Below are 15848 nucleotides of genomic sequence, written 5' to 3' on the forward strand. Positions count from 1 at the left end.
GCCCTGCTCGCTCTCACTTCAGTGTCTACTCTGAAATATGAAAATCCCGCCCAACAATCGCATCATTTCCCGCTTTCGATCTTAAGAAGCTTAACGAAGACAGATAGACACGTCATAAAGCCAGGTCATAAGGAGAAACAATATTACAAGCCACGTTAGATGTTTCCGTTTGATTTTTTACGGAGCATGGACGGAGGGTCATTGTTGAAGTAATTTTTAACTATCCGGGTTCAGTTTGATATAACAAATACCTCAAGGGCAATTTGAGTCAATATTCATCTTGTATTTTTGCTAATTCTCTCTTTGAAGTATCTCCCGGGTAACCCGTCTCACTTTTAACCGGTTCAAGTGCTGACCAGCAGGGGGCCAGTGGTGAAACATAGGTGGAATCGAAATCCGAAGGTCTCCCTTCCAGAAGTCAACCAATGTGGCCAGCCATATGACGTCCCGGCCTGGCCAAAAGCCTTCCCCCGTCCTAATCCCCAATTCCTCAGCGCTTTCGCGACAATGGATCAGCCCGACTCCCCGCCGGCCGCTCCGATCATCTCGGACTGGGTCCGGTTCAACGACGCCGTGACGCCCCTCACGCTCACGGCGGACGGCAGGGTCGTCTGGGCAGAGGGCGGCCATCGGGCCCTGAGGGTCGAGAAGGAGGTGCTCGGGTTCGCGGCGGAGGGGTCCAGGATAAGGATCAAGGCCGCCGTCGACTTGGACGGGGCAGTGTGCTGCCCCGGTCCCTCCAGAGGCGGAGGAGAGGGGCTGGTCAGGAGGGAGCTGGTGTTCGAGCCCTTGTCGGGCGAGTCCCTCAGCCTCTGGTGCAAGAAGCTTCAGGATTACATGGACAATCTCGGTAATGTCTCGGCCATGGTTGAATTCTTCTCCCAATATTGTCTCTTGATTAGAATTTAGACATCTTTCTAAGGGATAGAGAAACGCTCGTAGCGTCAATCGGGGGATAAGGATAGGATTTTGTGTCCATTTAGGCGCCCGTCAGAAACCCATGTCGGAAATTTATCTACAGGGGTCCCACATTGCAGTTTTGAACAGATGAGTGAAGCTGTGGATGGAGGCATTTATTGATGATAGAACCTGTTGATTAGAATTTAGACATCTTTCTTGGGATAGAGAAACGCTCGAACCGTCAATCGGGGGATAAGGATAGGATTTTGTGTCCATTTAGGGGCCCGTCAGAAACTCATGTCGGAAATTTATCTACAGTGGTCGCATATTGCAGTTTTGAACAGATGAGTGAAGCCGTGGATGGAAAGCATTTATTGATGATAGAATCTATTTTTGTGATCATCTACTATCAATCAAAATCGAATTTTTTGTGCTTCTTCGGTATGTTTTTCAAGCTGAAAAGCTGCGGTTGAATTAGTTGTAAATCTTCAATAGAGAATTTATTTGTGGAAGTTATGTGTACTATTCGTTTTGGGGAGATTAGTTACCAGCAGGCACGAGGATCAATGTTTTTAGCTTGTTTTTGTTATAGATGGCACGTTTTTAACTGGTTTAATAAGAAATCTCAAGACTTTTTTGGGATTAATGAAAGCCCGGGATGGTGTTGGTGTACTAGATTACATTTCTTGTTTTGACTAGTTGATGGTGTCATGCTCTCCTTTCTATAGGCCGTCCAAAGAGGCTTTTTATATTCATGAACCCTTTCGGAGGGAAGAGAATGGCTCCTAAGATATTTTCAAACGAAGTGAAGCCGCTTCTTCAAGATGCTGGCATTGAATTTGATATTCAAGGTTTGGTTTCATTGATGTGAATTTGCCAAAAGATTGCTGCCTCATTCTTTCTCTGTGATACCTTCACTAGCTGAAAGTGTTTGTCTTTTAACTCCGCAGAAACCAGATATCAGTTGCATGCCAAAGAAATTGCTCGCTCTATTGATCTATCAAAGTACGATGGCATTGTCTGTGTGAGCGGAGATGGAATTTTGGTTGAGGTTAGTGAGTCATGCCTAGTTTACATGGAATGATGATAGAAGTGAGGAATAACTGTTGACACCAACCAAAAACTTGATGTGTCCTGTCTTTTCAGAATTTGAATATATGTTTCTCAATGTTCATTTATGACAGATTTCATTGGTTTCTTTGATAAGTTTATAGACTTTGGTAGGTAGTGAACGGGTTGCTTGAAAGGGATGACTGGAAGGCTGCAATAAAGATGCCCCTAGGGGTGATACCTGCAGGTATTTTTTGTGCTCTGTATTAATATCAAATTTTTAACACTATGTTGTATGATTTAGTCAAGGGCTCAAAACCCTCTGCTATAGTCATGTTTCTTTACCATTTGACTGTATTTTGTCAAGATAGTTCATATTTGATCAGTATCATTAGGGTTTAAATTTGGTTATTTGTCTTTTGATTTTAATTAAGATGACAAGAGAAGTGTTTGTCAAGTCCATAGCAGTGGTGATCAACGTTCTTCTTTATTATGACTGAAGCATTCAATCTTCCTCTCAAGATCTTCATTGGTTGGTTTATTTAGCATTTGACTAAAGACAGTGCAGGAAGTACATAAATTCACCTCCTCACGTAAGTTTACATATTGCTCGTGTAATACTTGGCCTATTTAGGTACTGGTAACGGAATGGCGAAGTCTCTTCTCGACTCAGTTGGCTTACCCTGTAAAGCATCTTATGCTACTCTTGCCATTATTCGAGGTTTGGACTGCCTTTTCATCTTAGTGAATTAATTTTTATAATTGCTTTTTTTTGGGGTATTCTCTAATAGTATTTTCAATTGCTCCCAGGCCACAAACGATTACTTGATGTGGCCACAATTTCACAGGAGGACAAGAAATTTTTTAGTGTTCTGATGCTTGCATGGGGTATAAGGAACTGGTTCCCCCTACACTTTCAGAAAGTTTAAATTATTTAGAAACACTAAGAGACGTCGTTTATGAGCTCTAAAAGTTGCTCCCGTTATGCTTTTTTGTCTTCAGGCCTTATTGCAGACATCGACATTGAATCTGAGAAGTATAGGTGGATGGGAAGTGCTCGTATAGATTTCTATGTAGGTGCACAATTCTCCCACACACACACACTCTCTCTCTCTCTTCTATTTTCTTCGTCTTCACTAGGTTCGCCTTCTCTTATGAGGCTGTATAGTTTTCTGAGACTTGGATTTGGAGTGCATGGATTATCATCACATTAATCTAGTTCTGGAATTTTATTGTGTGATTGGCATTCATGGAATATCTGTAGTCATACTTAGTCGCATGACTGTTGGGCCGCTGTCGAATTTGCATTGCTTGCTCTACTTAAAGCAAGCCATGGACACAATCCATGGTGCAATCATCTAATTTGTGAGAGGGATTAGAGTCCCAGCAGAGTTGTCTATAAGTTTTTTATCAGATAATAAGCAGGTGTAAATTATTCTCTCTTTGTTGTGTATTACAGTTTTTATGAATAATTCATGAATCTTCTAAGACGACATGCATGGTATGAGTCGTTGTTACTGTAACATTTTGCTCGTTAAAAGCATTTATCGATCATTGGTGTTTACATTTTCAGGCGATTCAACGTGTACTGCACCTGAGGCGATATGATGGGCAGGTCTCTTTTGTGCCTGCACCGGGATATGAAAATCATGGAGAGCCTGCAAGATATAGTGGAGAACAGAATGTCCAAAGTAAAGGTCACGGAGAAGAACCGGTTCAGGTCCTTTGCAATGCCTATCGTGGGCCAGATATCAAGTTAGAGGAGTTGAGCTGGAGGACCATTGATGGACCGTTTGTGTCGATTTGGCTTCACAATGTTCCTTGGGGCGGCGAAGACACTATGGCTGCTCCAAAAGCTGAGGTTGGCCTACTGAAAGAATAATAATTTGCATACAACTTTCTTGTCTAGCTTTTCTTGTAAAGTTGAATAGGCATATCCTTGCAACCACAATTACAGAAATTTCTGGACAGACATATTGAGACACATCTCGAGTTAACAAAATGTCAGTCTGTAGGAAAACAATGTTTCAATGTTGTATTCTAAATAGCCAGAGGAAATTATGTAATTTCATATGTGCTTGAAGTTGTATCATCAAATGATTCTGCTCCTAAATATCTCTAATTAGTCATTACGAACAGTTGTTTTTCTCATTATTCTCTTGCTGATATCATAAATTATAAGATATCTTTTTGGCTTGGCTGCAGTTTTCAGATGGTTATATGGATCTGATTGCTATACGCGATTGCCCGAAGTTAGCGCTGCTGTCGTTGATGACTGAGTTGAGCAAGGGGGGTCATGTTAAATCACCCCATGTCGTGTACATTAAGGTATGGCATCATCATTCAAGTTTCTCGAGAATTGTATCGCCCTGAAACGTTGGATGTAAACTCTCCTCGGTTTTTATATTTTGCAGGTCAAAGCATTTGTCTTAGAGCCCGGTCCACGCACTGATGACCCCACCAGGCAAGGCATCATAGACACGGATGGTGAAGTATTAGCTCGAGGGAAGGGAACATATAAGTCGGACCAGGAAACGTTAATGTCCTATGGCAGGCTACAGATAACGGTTGATCAAGGTTTGGCCACACTGTTTTCCCCTGTATAGTGTGTGCGCGTATCCGTGACTGAGGATTTTTTCTCCTAACATCATCACCAGTGTCTCTGGAAGAGGAATTCCAAAGGTTCTTGTACTTATTTTTCATGCGTTGGATCGACCTGTACAGAATAAATTATTTCCTTCCAACCAGGTTTCCTTGTGCGGGGGAACGGGAGAGTTTTGAGATCATTGATACATTTGGACGAGACTTAATGTTATAAAGAGCACATTTTCTTATTTTTAATGTCGATTCTTTCGACCGAGTAGCCTTTTCCCTGGCACCTTATTACGCTATATGTTGCCCGACCACTCAAAACTGATTGGACCTTATTCGAGGTGTTTCAATTGTGTAACTGATCAGAATTGGTTTTCTGAGGAACACTATGCGACTTTGTTTAGGCTTCTGATGCTGTTTGCTATACTTTAACCTTCCATTTGGATCGAGAAAAGAAAAGGAATCTTGTATGGGAGTTTTTAAGATTCTTGTACCCAAACAAAATATAAGAGAACCTAACGAGTCGACCCATTGTCCTCGATTGCCATGAGAGTTTGAGGTACCATTCTTGTGGTCACCGGATTAGTTCGAAATTTTGATCCAAAACTCACCCCGTAGTCATTAAGGTACAAAATAACTAAAATACCTCATGGTGACATAAAAGACTTACGAATTAACTCTTTACTTAATATTTTTATTTTAAATTTGACACAAGAGTTTGTGAATCCCACGATATATAAGGTGATCTTATTGTTTTCGTCAATTTTATTATACAAATGTGTTTAGATTATTGTAAATCATGATTTTTTTAATTACATGGAGTGTCCGGATTTCACCTGACTAATTTTCATGATTCATGTGGACATCTTTGCAAACCTACGGGACATGTCAGTTCGGCTATAAACCGTGTATATGGTCCAATGGGGAGTACAATCAATGAGAATATAATATTAGATACATGTGACTCATCGTAATCGAATTTTATCAGTAAGGTTGGAAAAAAACTATATTAAAGTAAAAGAATGCAATTTGCTTAATTAGCGTTTTTATTAATAACTCTAAATAGGAAAAACATTTGCTTCCATAATAAATTATTGTCCTGTTCATTCTTGGTATATTATCCTTATTTTTTGTGCGAAGGACTTTGAGATAAGGCTTTTGCAGAAGAAAAAGTCATATATTATGTAGGTGTTCTTACATATGTATGAATCGCTTATTTTTACTTTTAACTCGCCGTTCAATTTTGCACAAAAATTATATATTCTTTAACCATTAAAAGTCTCCTACATCTTCACTAATTGCTTGTTTGGATCACGAGTTAGAAAAAGTTATGGAGAAATGGTTTATGAATGATTTCTATACATATTTTTATATTTTGAAATAAGTAATTGTTCTAAATAAATAATTGTTTTAAATTGGTAAAAAAATTGATATATTTTTTTCTGCAATAATCCATGATATGTTACCCATTGACATTAGGGTGGCAAAATATATAATTCAGAAAAATCCATACATACACATATATATATATATATAATGGTTTGCATTACATTTTTTGTGTGTTGTCTTGGGAAATTAATTATTACATATATATATATATATATTCACATATTTCATTTGTTTTTATTTCAAATTATTTTTCATTCTCATTTTTGAAAAACAATCCTCCTACTTGTTGAGCTAATTAATTATTTTTCGTTCTCATCTTTCGTTTTCCTAATCTTTTCATTAGCATTTTAGGGATTCTTTTTTTCTTTTGGATTTTTTGCATCAGATGACAAAACACCAGCTCCCGTATCCAAAAACTCTTCGGTGCTTAATTATTTTCATGGAAAATTACGAAAAATATTAATGGATGAACAAACGAATGAATAACTGAGAGACGAAGAGAGAAAATTATTTAAAAAAATAAAATTAAGAGACAGAATGAGGGGATTGTCACAGATTCTATGTGAGGAGAGATTTTCACATTTCTAATTTTCTCTAACTTCTCTAATTTTTCGTGTATGAATTTAAAAATATAAACTTCTTAAATGGTTATTTAATATTTTAGGGCCTGTTTTTATTATTATTTAGAATAAAGCTTCCTTATGGGTGAAGCCATGCAATGGAGAGTTAAGGGCTTGATATATGACATTATCTTATATATCAAGGGATGACGCATGGCACAATCTAGTCAAACATGCTTTTTCATTTCACCATTATATATTACATATAGATTTATAATAAATAATAATATAGTATTAGATATGCATTTTTTTATACGTAATATAGCATCAGATATATGTGACTCAACAAATATTGAGCTTCGCCAATAGGGATTTAAAAACTATATTAAAGAAGGTAAAGATTGTAACAATAAATTATTTTTATTTTCATTCTTGGTATACTATCCTTATCTTTATGAAGGACTTTGTAATACCTATGCTCTTGCCGAAGAAAAGAGTAGGTTTTTCCTAAAAGATATATTTTTTTTCCTGATGTTCAATTTTGCAGGAGATTAAACTTGTAGGATTATTCATTCGCCACTGATTCCTTATTTTGAATTTCAACTTAGGAAAGGTCATGATTCTCCTTAACCCACGATTCAAATATGATCATATAACGATATTTTGTCTTTGTTTGAACGAGGAGGTGCATATGACTTTAGTCGTTATTCTTTTGGCTAACTGGTGACTAGTGAACTTCCTGGACGAGATTTTGTTATTTGCATATAAAATCACCACATTTGATGCTTTTCCCATGTAAAGCCAAACGTTTTAATCTCGGTTTTAAAAATCTCAACGTTATTTACGTTTTAGCGAGCCAAAACTTTAGCTTGGCCATTAAAGGTTATGTGCATACAGGAGTAAGGATCTCATCTGTACCTGTTGAACTGGCTGAGGTAAATATATAATTTCTAAGATAAGATTTTGCTTAGCGTGAGAATTAATGGAAACAATATAAAAAATAACGATCAGTGTTAACGAAGGAAAAAAAAATCATCTTGAAAATATTTAAGGAAATTAGTAAATGAAAGAATCGTATATAATGTGAATTATATGTACATCAATTTTAGGAAATAATACAAACTATGCATGAATAGGTTAAGATACTCTCTATGATATTATTTCCTAAAATGAACATAATTAATTAGCTGGCAAGAGAAATTATTACCGTTGGCTCACTTCACTTCCTTATATACACACACATAATATGCAAGAACACACAGTCACGCTCCACCGTCCCCTTCCTACCAAATCTGATTTCTGCTCCAGTCCACGAATTAAGAAGGTGTTCGGACAGAGAAACTAATAGAGAAATTAACAACATCGTTCAATGGGTCGGGGGAGATTGGCGCTTGAAGAGGAAGAACGGGCTGCTGAAGAAGGCCAAGGAATTCTCGATTCTCTGCGGAGTGGACACGTGCGTGATAATCTACGGCACTCCGGTGATCAGCGACCGCCCTCATGTGCCGGAAATCTGGCCCCCAAACCCCGACGGGGTTGCTCGGATCATCAATCGCTACAAGAACGAGGTGGGCACTGGCCGCCGCAGTGCGAAGATCAGGGGTGCCGTCGTGGGTCTCGATGAGTACTTTCTGGAACGGCAGAGGAAGCTTGGCACGGAGCTCGCGAAGGCCCGCACGTCGGCCTGCGACGATTTGATTGCCCACTTGTCGGAGGAAGAGGAGGTGATATTGCTCAAAACCCTTCTAGGGCACAAGCTAGAGGGTGCAAAGAAGAGGCTCGAGGCCATGAAATCAGAGAAGGAATTAGCGGCCCTGCTGCTGCTGCAGGATCAGTCGAACAACGTCGTCCCAACCCCATTAATGGTGGGATCATCACTGCTCGGTGAGTCTGACCACCGTGGATTAATATTCCACCAGCCGATGCCGACCTACTCTTTCTATGTGCCGGCCGACGCTGCCGGACTGTACTGCAGGCACGACCCGAAGCCCAGCGATGATCAGATGCTTCTGCCTACTCTGTTCCAGTATGCAGCTAATGATAATCCAGATGCATGCTAATAATGCTAGTCTTCCGCCTCCACCAGTCAACCAATTCCACGCTGCACATCAACCCCAAGTGATAGTCTACGGTACATATTTCCATTAATGGTTAGGGTTTCTAGCTATAGATAGATCGATTTGTAGGTTCATTGGTTTACATTCAGTTGTTGTGATTATTTGTTAGGGTTTTTAGCTTAGGTTTGGAGGTTCATCCATTTGCTCAATTGTGAGTAAGCAGATCATTATGTGATGGAACTTTTATTCTTGGAACTAAGCCCCCGTACATCTATTTTGCTTTTATTTGACGAACATGTGCAATTGCGGCATACATAATAAAATTACTAGTTATATTTTTCTTTATCGCACATTTATGGGTCGGTCCGTGTCAGTATGTCGCTGCCTGAGTGCTTTGTTTTCCTATATCTACTCCACCTGGCAATTTTTCTTAATTTCACTAATTAACATAATTCATAATTAGAATTTATCAAGCTCGTGGTCTCTCCGAGAGAAAATTAACAGAGAGAGCCACCTATTGATCCAAGCTCTTGATCCTTGCGCGATTTACATCGATCCTCCCTATTTCTTATTAGGCTCGATAACCTTTTCAATAATAAAATTAAAAAGAAAATTTTCTTTCACTATTTCATTCATATATCTATATATAATTATTTTATATATATATATTCTCATCATCACGATATAGCACTTATCATAAAAGTCGTTGCTAAAATACTTATCCATATTAAAAGGAAAAAAAAAGTCGTTGCTAAACGATTGATCTAAGATCATGTTTAGTTCAAAGGAAAGAAATAGAACGAGCGTAATACAGAGTATATACAACTAAAAATTACGGCCAATTACAGAATGCCACCTCGACTCTTTTATAAATTAATAGAGAGGGTAAAATTATCATTACTAGAAAGATAATTATTCTAGTAGTAATAATAATAAGCAGAATATTTCCCTAAACTAATGAGATAATATTCAGTGTATCTAAATTTGTCTAGATCAAACTATACATGAAAATCAAATAAGTCCAAAAAAAAAATCATGTACGGTCATCTTTGAAATCGAGAGAAAATTCCCTCACGAATTCTATAAATGTCAATCTAGAGGTAATATTGATGGTCCAAATTAAGTAATCGATTTCTTTCTTAATTAAATAAATTCCCTTTACGAGAAAGTTTACGATCGTTGTTGGACCTTAGATCGATATAAGTTTTACATTATTACCAAATCTCTTATTAGTACTAACCATTTATATTCTTACGGATGTTCACATGTACCGAAATTCTTTTACGGCATGTTTCTTTTTCTATAGTGTGTCATATAATGAAAATTTTGTTTTCAAGTAATCTCTTCTAATATATCAAAAATAAGATAAATAATAACGAAAACTTTAATCCACATATTATTCAAGTCTCAAATTTCTCTAGAAAATACGATCAGTTTTGAACATGTAAATATGACTTCTGAAATTAGTTTAGTAAATAATTGAGGAAAGGTAGGGAAAAAAAACTAGAAAACAAAAATATAAAAGATTTTTCCCGAAATAAACATGTCCTAACTTTTTCATTTCTTTCGTTGCATTACTAAGCAATTATAACCTGTGCGATATTGCGCAGGATCAAACAAATTACATTAATAATATGCTAGAAAGACGTAGGCTAAGAAATCACTATTTCTTATTTTTATTTTGAATTGCCATGTAATGCCCGACAATAATTATAATAACACAAAACAAAAATATAGGACGTTGTCTCAAAACTGCTTCCGGGAGACGTACATAGAAGGGGATAAAGCAAATGAGCAAGAGAGAACAAAAATAACGTTAAAATAAGAAGTGGCATGTGGCTCCATATAATAGACCCGCCTTATTTTTATTTTTCACTCGGGAGTTCTGAGGATCGAAGACATAGACGGGTGGTATTAAAAATCCTTCGATTATGTGTATGTTGATTGTATCATTGAAGAGATTGGATATAACGATAAGTTCATCTTTAGTGTCAAAATGTAAACAACATCAACACCATGTCATTTTATTCGAGCTTTGTTCAGGGTTCTGTGTACATATATAATTACCGGATTTTAATTAATTTAAGTTGTTCGACTTTAAATTAGTTTTCGGATTCAAATCTTATAAATAAAGAAAATTTTTTTTTGAAAGGATTCATATAATCATCCATTTCTCTGAATAGACACTATCAAGTATGTAAATATACATTTGAAACATGGCGTATCATCTCGATAAGCTGAATTGGTTTTAAATATGGGCTTAATTAATAGGATGAAGAAAGTTAAATGATCAAAGAGCACGAACCATGATGGCTGGTCGAGTCCTTGACTCGTATTTATTATGACGGAACCGCGTGCACGCTTTCTTGTGAAGCGCTTATATCTATCAAGATAAATGGATTTTAAAAACTCTCATGAAAATTTACCCTGAATGTAGTAAATAGTTCCTTAAAGGCACTATATGGAAACAATCATTTCGAATGCATGTCAAATACAGAAATTTGGGTTTGAAATGGGACGTATTAACTCTGTTACGTACTAAAATTGACCAACTGAATTGGTTTATATAGATGTAATCATATGATGAGAAATCAGCTGAATGGCCAAAGGCATGAAATGCGAGGGCTCGTCATGTTCTCACCCCCCACAATGATTACGACAGAGCTGTGTACGCGTATTCTATACACAGTACATCGACACATACTTGTAGAGACTGATAAAATTGTGAAAATCAACTACGCAACTGGCAAACTGTAAGCAAATGTGAGGGTTGAGATATTGTCCACAATTTTGTCATGAAGTCCCACCTTTGTCCCTACATCTAATCTATCTTTTGCAAATTACCCGATCACTTGAAATAATTGTTTCTCATACACAAATGATCATAAATAAATTACCAACGGCATACACAAGTTAAATTTCCTTGGAGTGACCATTTTCACTCCCATTCCATATTACATGCCAAGTACATATATTTACATTTAAAACGGATTTGGATTTGAGTGGATGAAGAAAGTTAAATGGTCAAAGGATACGAACCACCCGCATACACTTTTCTTGGAAGAGACGCATACAAATAAATGAAATAATGAAAATTCAAGTGGAGAAGAGGTTCTAGTGAAGTGGCACAAAGTGTCAATTCGGAATTAAAAGATTCCGAATCCGATTCTCATCAATAAGACTTAAGTACTTCATTATTTTGCTTTATTTCTATCTCTATACTTGGTTATAGATCTCCCTTATGACCGAAAAGTAAAAATTCACCCGAAAATCGACTCATTATGTGTGGAGTGGTTCCTTGAATGGACCATAGAAACTCCCATTTCATATTATATGTGTCAAGTAAATAAGGATGCATTTATAACATGTTATAATTTGAGCTCAATTATGTAGTAAACTTGACAGACTGAATCCATTTAGATTCGGATTTAATCAAATCGAGAGATTACAGGTATATGGTCGAGTTTCCCGCCTTGCAATTACACAATTACATGCACCTTTACCCTAAAGGGAAATACAAGTCAACTTTATCGAGACAAGTTAACTCTGCAACTAGTGAGTGTTGACACACAAAAGCTGCGCTGAATGTGAGGGCTTGATGTACTGCTCGCAGGGTTGTCATAGATTACCACCTCGGTCCTGCATCTGGTTCGACGTAGATTTCGATTGAGATATTTAAGGGATATCAAAATTCATTCCAAATTGATTCGGCATAGAACAGATACAATTATTTAAATACATGCCACCAAACTATTAAAGTTAATATGGAACGTCATCTCAAAACTACTTCTAGGAGACATACGTGGAAGGGCAAAAGACAAACGAAGAAGATAAAAAACAAAAAAATATGTCGAGAAAAGAAATGACATGTGGCTGTATATAATAGACCCATCTTAAATTTACTTCTTTTACTCGGTAGTTCTGAGGATCGACGATATGGATAGGTGAAAAAATATATATATATATTCTCCCACTATCTGTGTGTTGATTGTATCAATGAAGAGATTGGATACAACGATGAGTCCATCTTTACTGTCAAAATGTGAAGAACATTAACGCCAAATCATTTGACCATTTTCAAGTTTTTAAAAACTTTAACAGAAAATTATCAATTTGGTCCTTAAAAGATCATATTATCATCAGTTTGATCCTTCAAAGATTTTTACCCTCATAGTCCTACAAAGATTTTTACCATCAATATGGTCATTTAAAGATCATATTGCCATCAATTTAATCCTCCGTTAAAAAACTGTAAGAATTGCTTAATTTTGTCAAATAATTTCTATAGAAAATAAAAAAAATATATATTAAAAGTCTTTTTTAGGCAAAAGAAAAACTGATTTCTCTTAGTTTCTCTCACACTCTCTTTGTAACATTTAGTTTGTATATGTTCATGTTGAAAATGTACGTTTATGCTTGGTTTCTTTGTTCTTCTTCTCAATATCAATTGGAAAGATGAAGATGAATGGAGATGGAGATGGATATGGAGATGGAGACGATCAAACGGTTGATAGAATCACAACGCATGCGTTATAGTGAGAAATATTGTCGATTTTTGTTTCAACAAATAGAATTTTTTCGATTTTATTTTTAATTTTTATAAAAATTATTTGAAGGAGTTATGCAATACTAATGGTGTTTTTAAGGGAGGATTAATTTGATGGAGGGAATGATCTTTGAATGACCATATTGATGGTAAAAATTTTTGAAAGACCAAACTGATGGTAATATGATTTTCAAATGACCATATTGATGACAAAATCTTTGAAGGACCAAATTGATAGCAATATGAATTTTGAGGGACCATTTGGATTCAAAGTTAAAGTTATTTTTATTTTGATTTTAATTTTGATTGTGGAAAAGGACAAATGAGATGTGATTATAAATTTGACTTGGGAAACGTGTATTTTTGTTGTATAGTGTGTTGAGTTAAAGTTAAAGTTAAAATTTTTGAATTGGAAAATGTGTATTTTGTTGTGTAGTGTGTTGAGTTAAAGTTAAAGTTAAAATTAAAATCAACGAACTTTGAATCCAAACAGAATGACCTTGATAGTTTTCTCAAACTTTAAATATATTATTTAAGTATAAATATTCTCTTTCCTAAACAAGTACTTTGGAACCAAACAAGAACGAGGCGGGAAACAGTCCAATCTTCAAACGCCGCAAAAGCACGTGGCAGTCAATGCCAAAAGCATCCGACTTGATGCAGGCCGAGCAGCGGCTGCCGCCGATGGAGATATTAGCCGTTCAAACAGTGAGCCCGGCAATCCCCCACTTGCGTGCGTATCGAGAGTTTGCTACTCGTGCACATGCACATGCGCACGTACCCTGATCCTGGCCTTCCACCACGCGGGGCAGTTCAATTCAGTGATATCAAAATCAGCACACCTCTTCCACGGGTCTAACTCGACTGCTAAATCACCGAAAGAGCCCTCGCGCCACTCATGTTTTACGACCTTCCATTGAAAATATCTTCACTTTGTTTTGCAGACTTTAGATGCCACTAATCATTGAAAATTACTCAATTTCTTTTTGTGATTACCAAATAAAAAATTATTTCACAATATATATTAGATACAAAAAATCTTTTGAAAGTATTCATAGAAACACCCATTTCCGTTCGGTTACATGTCAAGTATGTAACATTACATTTGGTAACAAAGTTAAGTTGATTTAATTTGATTTAATTTGATCTAAAGATATAAAGAAAAAAGTAATTGGGAAAAACATATGAGAGAATTTGAAAAAAAATAAAAAAGTAATGATTGTATTGTTGAATTGGGAATAAAATATTGAACAGTTGAGATATTTTAATGTTGAAAAATTATTTTAAATAATAGATAAAAAAAGTATGAAAGAAAATTTGAAGATAAAAAATAATGATTGTATTATTGAATTAAGAAAAAAATTAAGTTAAATTAAATTAGATTTTGTTACCAAACAAAGCAACGTATTTGAAAGGGAGTGTATCAGCTTGATAAACTAAAATTTGTTTTATATATATATATGGATTTTATATGACGAAGAAAACTGAGTGAGCAAAGGGCACGGACTATGAGGGTTGGTCGAGTTCTTACCTCGTATTTAGTACCAAAAAAACTACGCAAAAGTCGACTCCGCATGCTGTGAATGGTTCCTTGAATGTCAATATAGAAACACCCATTTCAGATACATGTCAAATAAATGAAATATATGCATTTAAAACGGTTTGAGTCAACCCCATTTGACAAACGAAATTGGTTTAAATTTTGATTTAATCACATGAAGAAATTAGCTAAATGGTCAAAGGGCACTAACTGCAAGGGTTGGTCGAGTTCTTATTCCGACTGAGCTACCTACACGTTTTCTATGAAGCAATCTTCACTCTAATCTTTCGAAAATTGCCTGGCCACTTTTAACAAAATTGCTCCCTGTGCACAAATCATATATAAAAAAAAATTGAGGACAACACTTATACAAGTCAAAGTTCCTTGGTGGGACAGAGTCACTCCCATCCCATATTATGAATTAGAGTAAATAAATAATAATAATAATAATTTAAAACTAATTATTTCAATAAATATGTGTCATATGTTTTAAATAAACCGTTAATATAGTTTTGTTGCATATTTTAAGTTTTGTAATTAGGATAAAGATTTGATTCGTTTTTTTGTTAAACATTGTTTAGGAGATTCTTAGGGTGCGTTTGGATTCAGAGTTAAAATAACTTTAATTTTGATTTTGATGGTAGAAAATGACAAATGAGATGTGATTATAAATTTGACTTGGAAAACGTGTGTTTTTGTTGTGTAGTGTGTTGAGTTAAAGTTAAAGTTAAAATTTTTGACTTGAGAAATGTGTATTTTTGTTGTGTAGTGTGTTGAGTTAAAGTTAAAGTTAAAGTTAAAATTTGGTGTTTGGGAATCCAAACATGCCCTTAGTTTTAAACTTTATTTTTTTATATCATTTGCATTCAATACATGTATATTTATATGTTCATTTTAATATACACATATATGTATATTATTTCTTATAACAATTAGTTTGAATTTTGAAATATATATTTACCTCTTAACACAATAAAAGATTTTCAATATTGATCTTAAGTTTCATATGATAATCAATTGATAAAATTATACTAATTTTCAGTGTTTTGATAAATATTTTCAATTAACGGTCGCAATTATGGTATATTCTATATTTAATTAATCGTTCTATATTACATACTTACACAAACTCGATTACACATTTTTGAACTATGAAATTGTATGACACCTTCATTTCAAATATTTAATTTTTGTTTTCTATGTTGCAATATGTT

General features: G+C 35.5%; 1 protein-coding gene across 1 annotated transcript; it reads left to right on the forward strand.

Annotated features, from left to right (window-relative positions):
• Positions 1–351: 351 nt before the first annotated feature.
• LOC116205567 (sphingosine kinase 1) lies at positions 352–4791 on the forward strand. Its single transcript, XM_031538196.1, has 10 exons — positions 352–850; positions 1629–1751; positions 1851–1951; positions 2125–2197; positions 2585–2671; positions 2761–2838; positions 2953–3023; positions 3524–3811; positions 4156–4278; positions 4365–4791. Exons 1-10 carry the CDS (start codon positions 508–510, stop codon positions 4554–4556), a joined length of 1479 nt encoding a protein of 492 aa, XP_031394056.1. The 5' UTR covers positions 352–507; the 3' UTR covers positions 4557–4791.
• Positions 4792–15848: the final 11057 nt, after the last annotated feature.

Source organism: Punica granatum, chromosome 4 (assembly GCF_007655135.1).
Source record: "Punica granatum isolate Tunisia-2019 chromosome 4, ASM765513v2, whole genome shotgun sequence".
Lineage (NCBI taxonomy): Eukaryota > Viridiplantae > Streptophyta > Magnoliopsida > Myrtales > Lythraceae > Punica > Punica granatum.

Coding starts and splice junctions, on each gene's coding strand:
- LOC116205567 (XM_031538196.1), top strand. CDS start 508: ATGGATCAGCCCGACTCCCCGCCGGCCGCTCCGATCATCTCGGACTGG. Junction 3,024..3,523: donor GTGCTCGTATAGATTTCTAT/GTAGGTGCACAA, acceptor TTACATTTTCAG/GCGATTCAACGTGTACTGCA. Junction 3,812..4,155: donor TGGCTGCTCCAAAAGCTGAG/GTTGGCCTACTG, acceptor GCTTGGCTGCAG/TTTTCAGATGGTTATATGGA.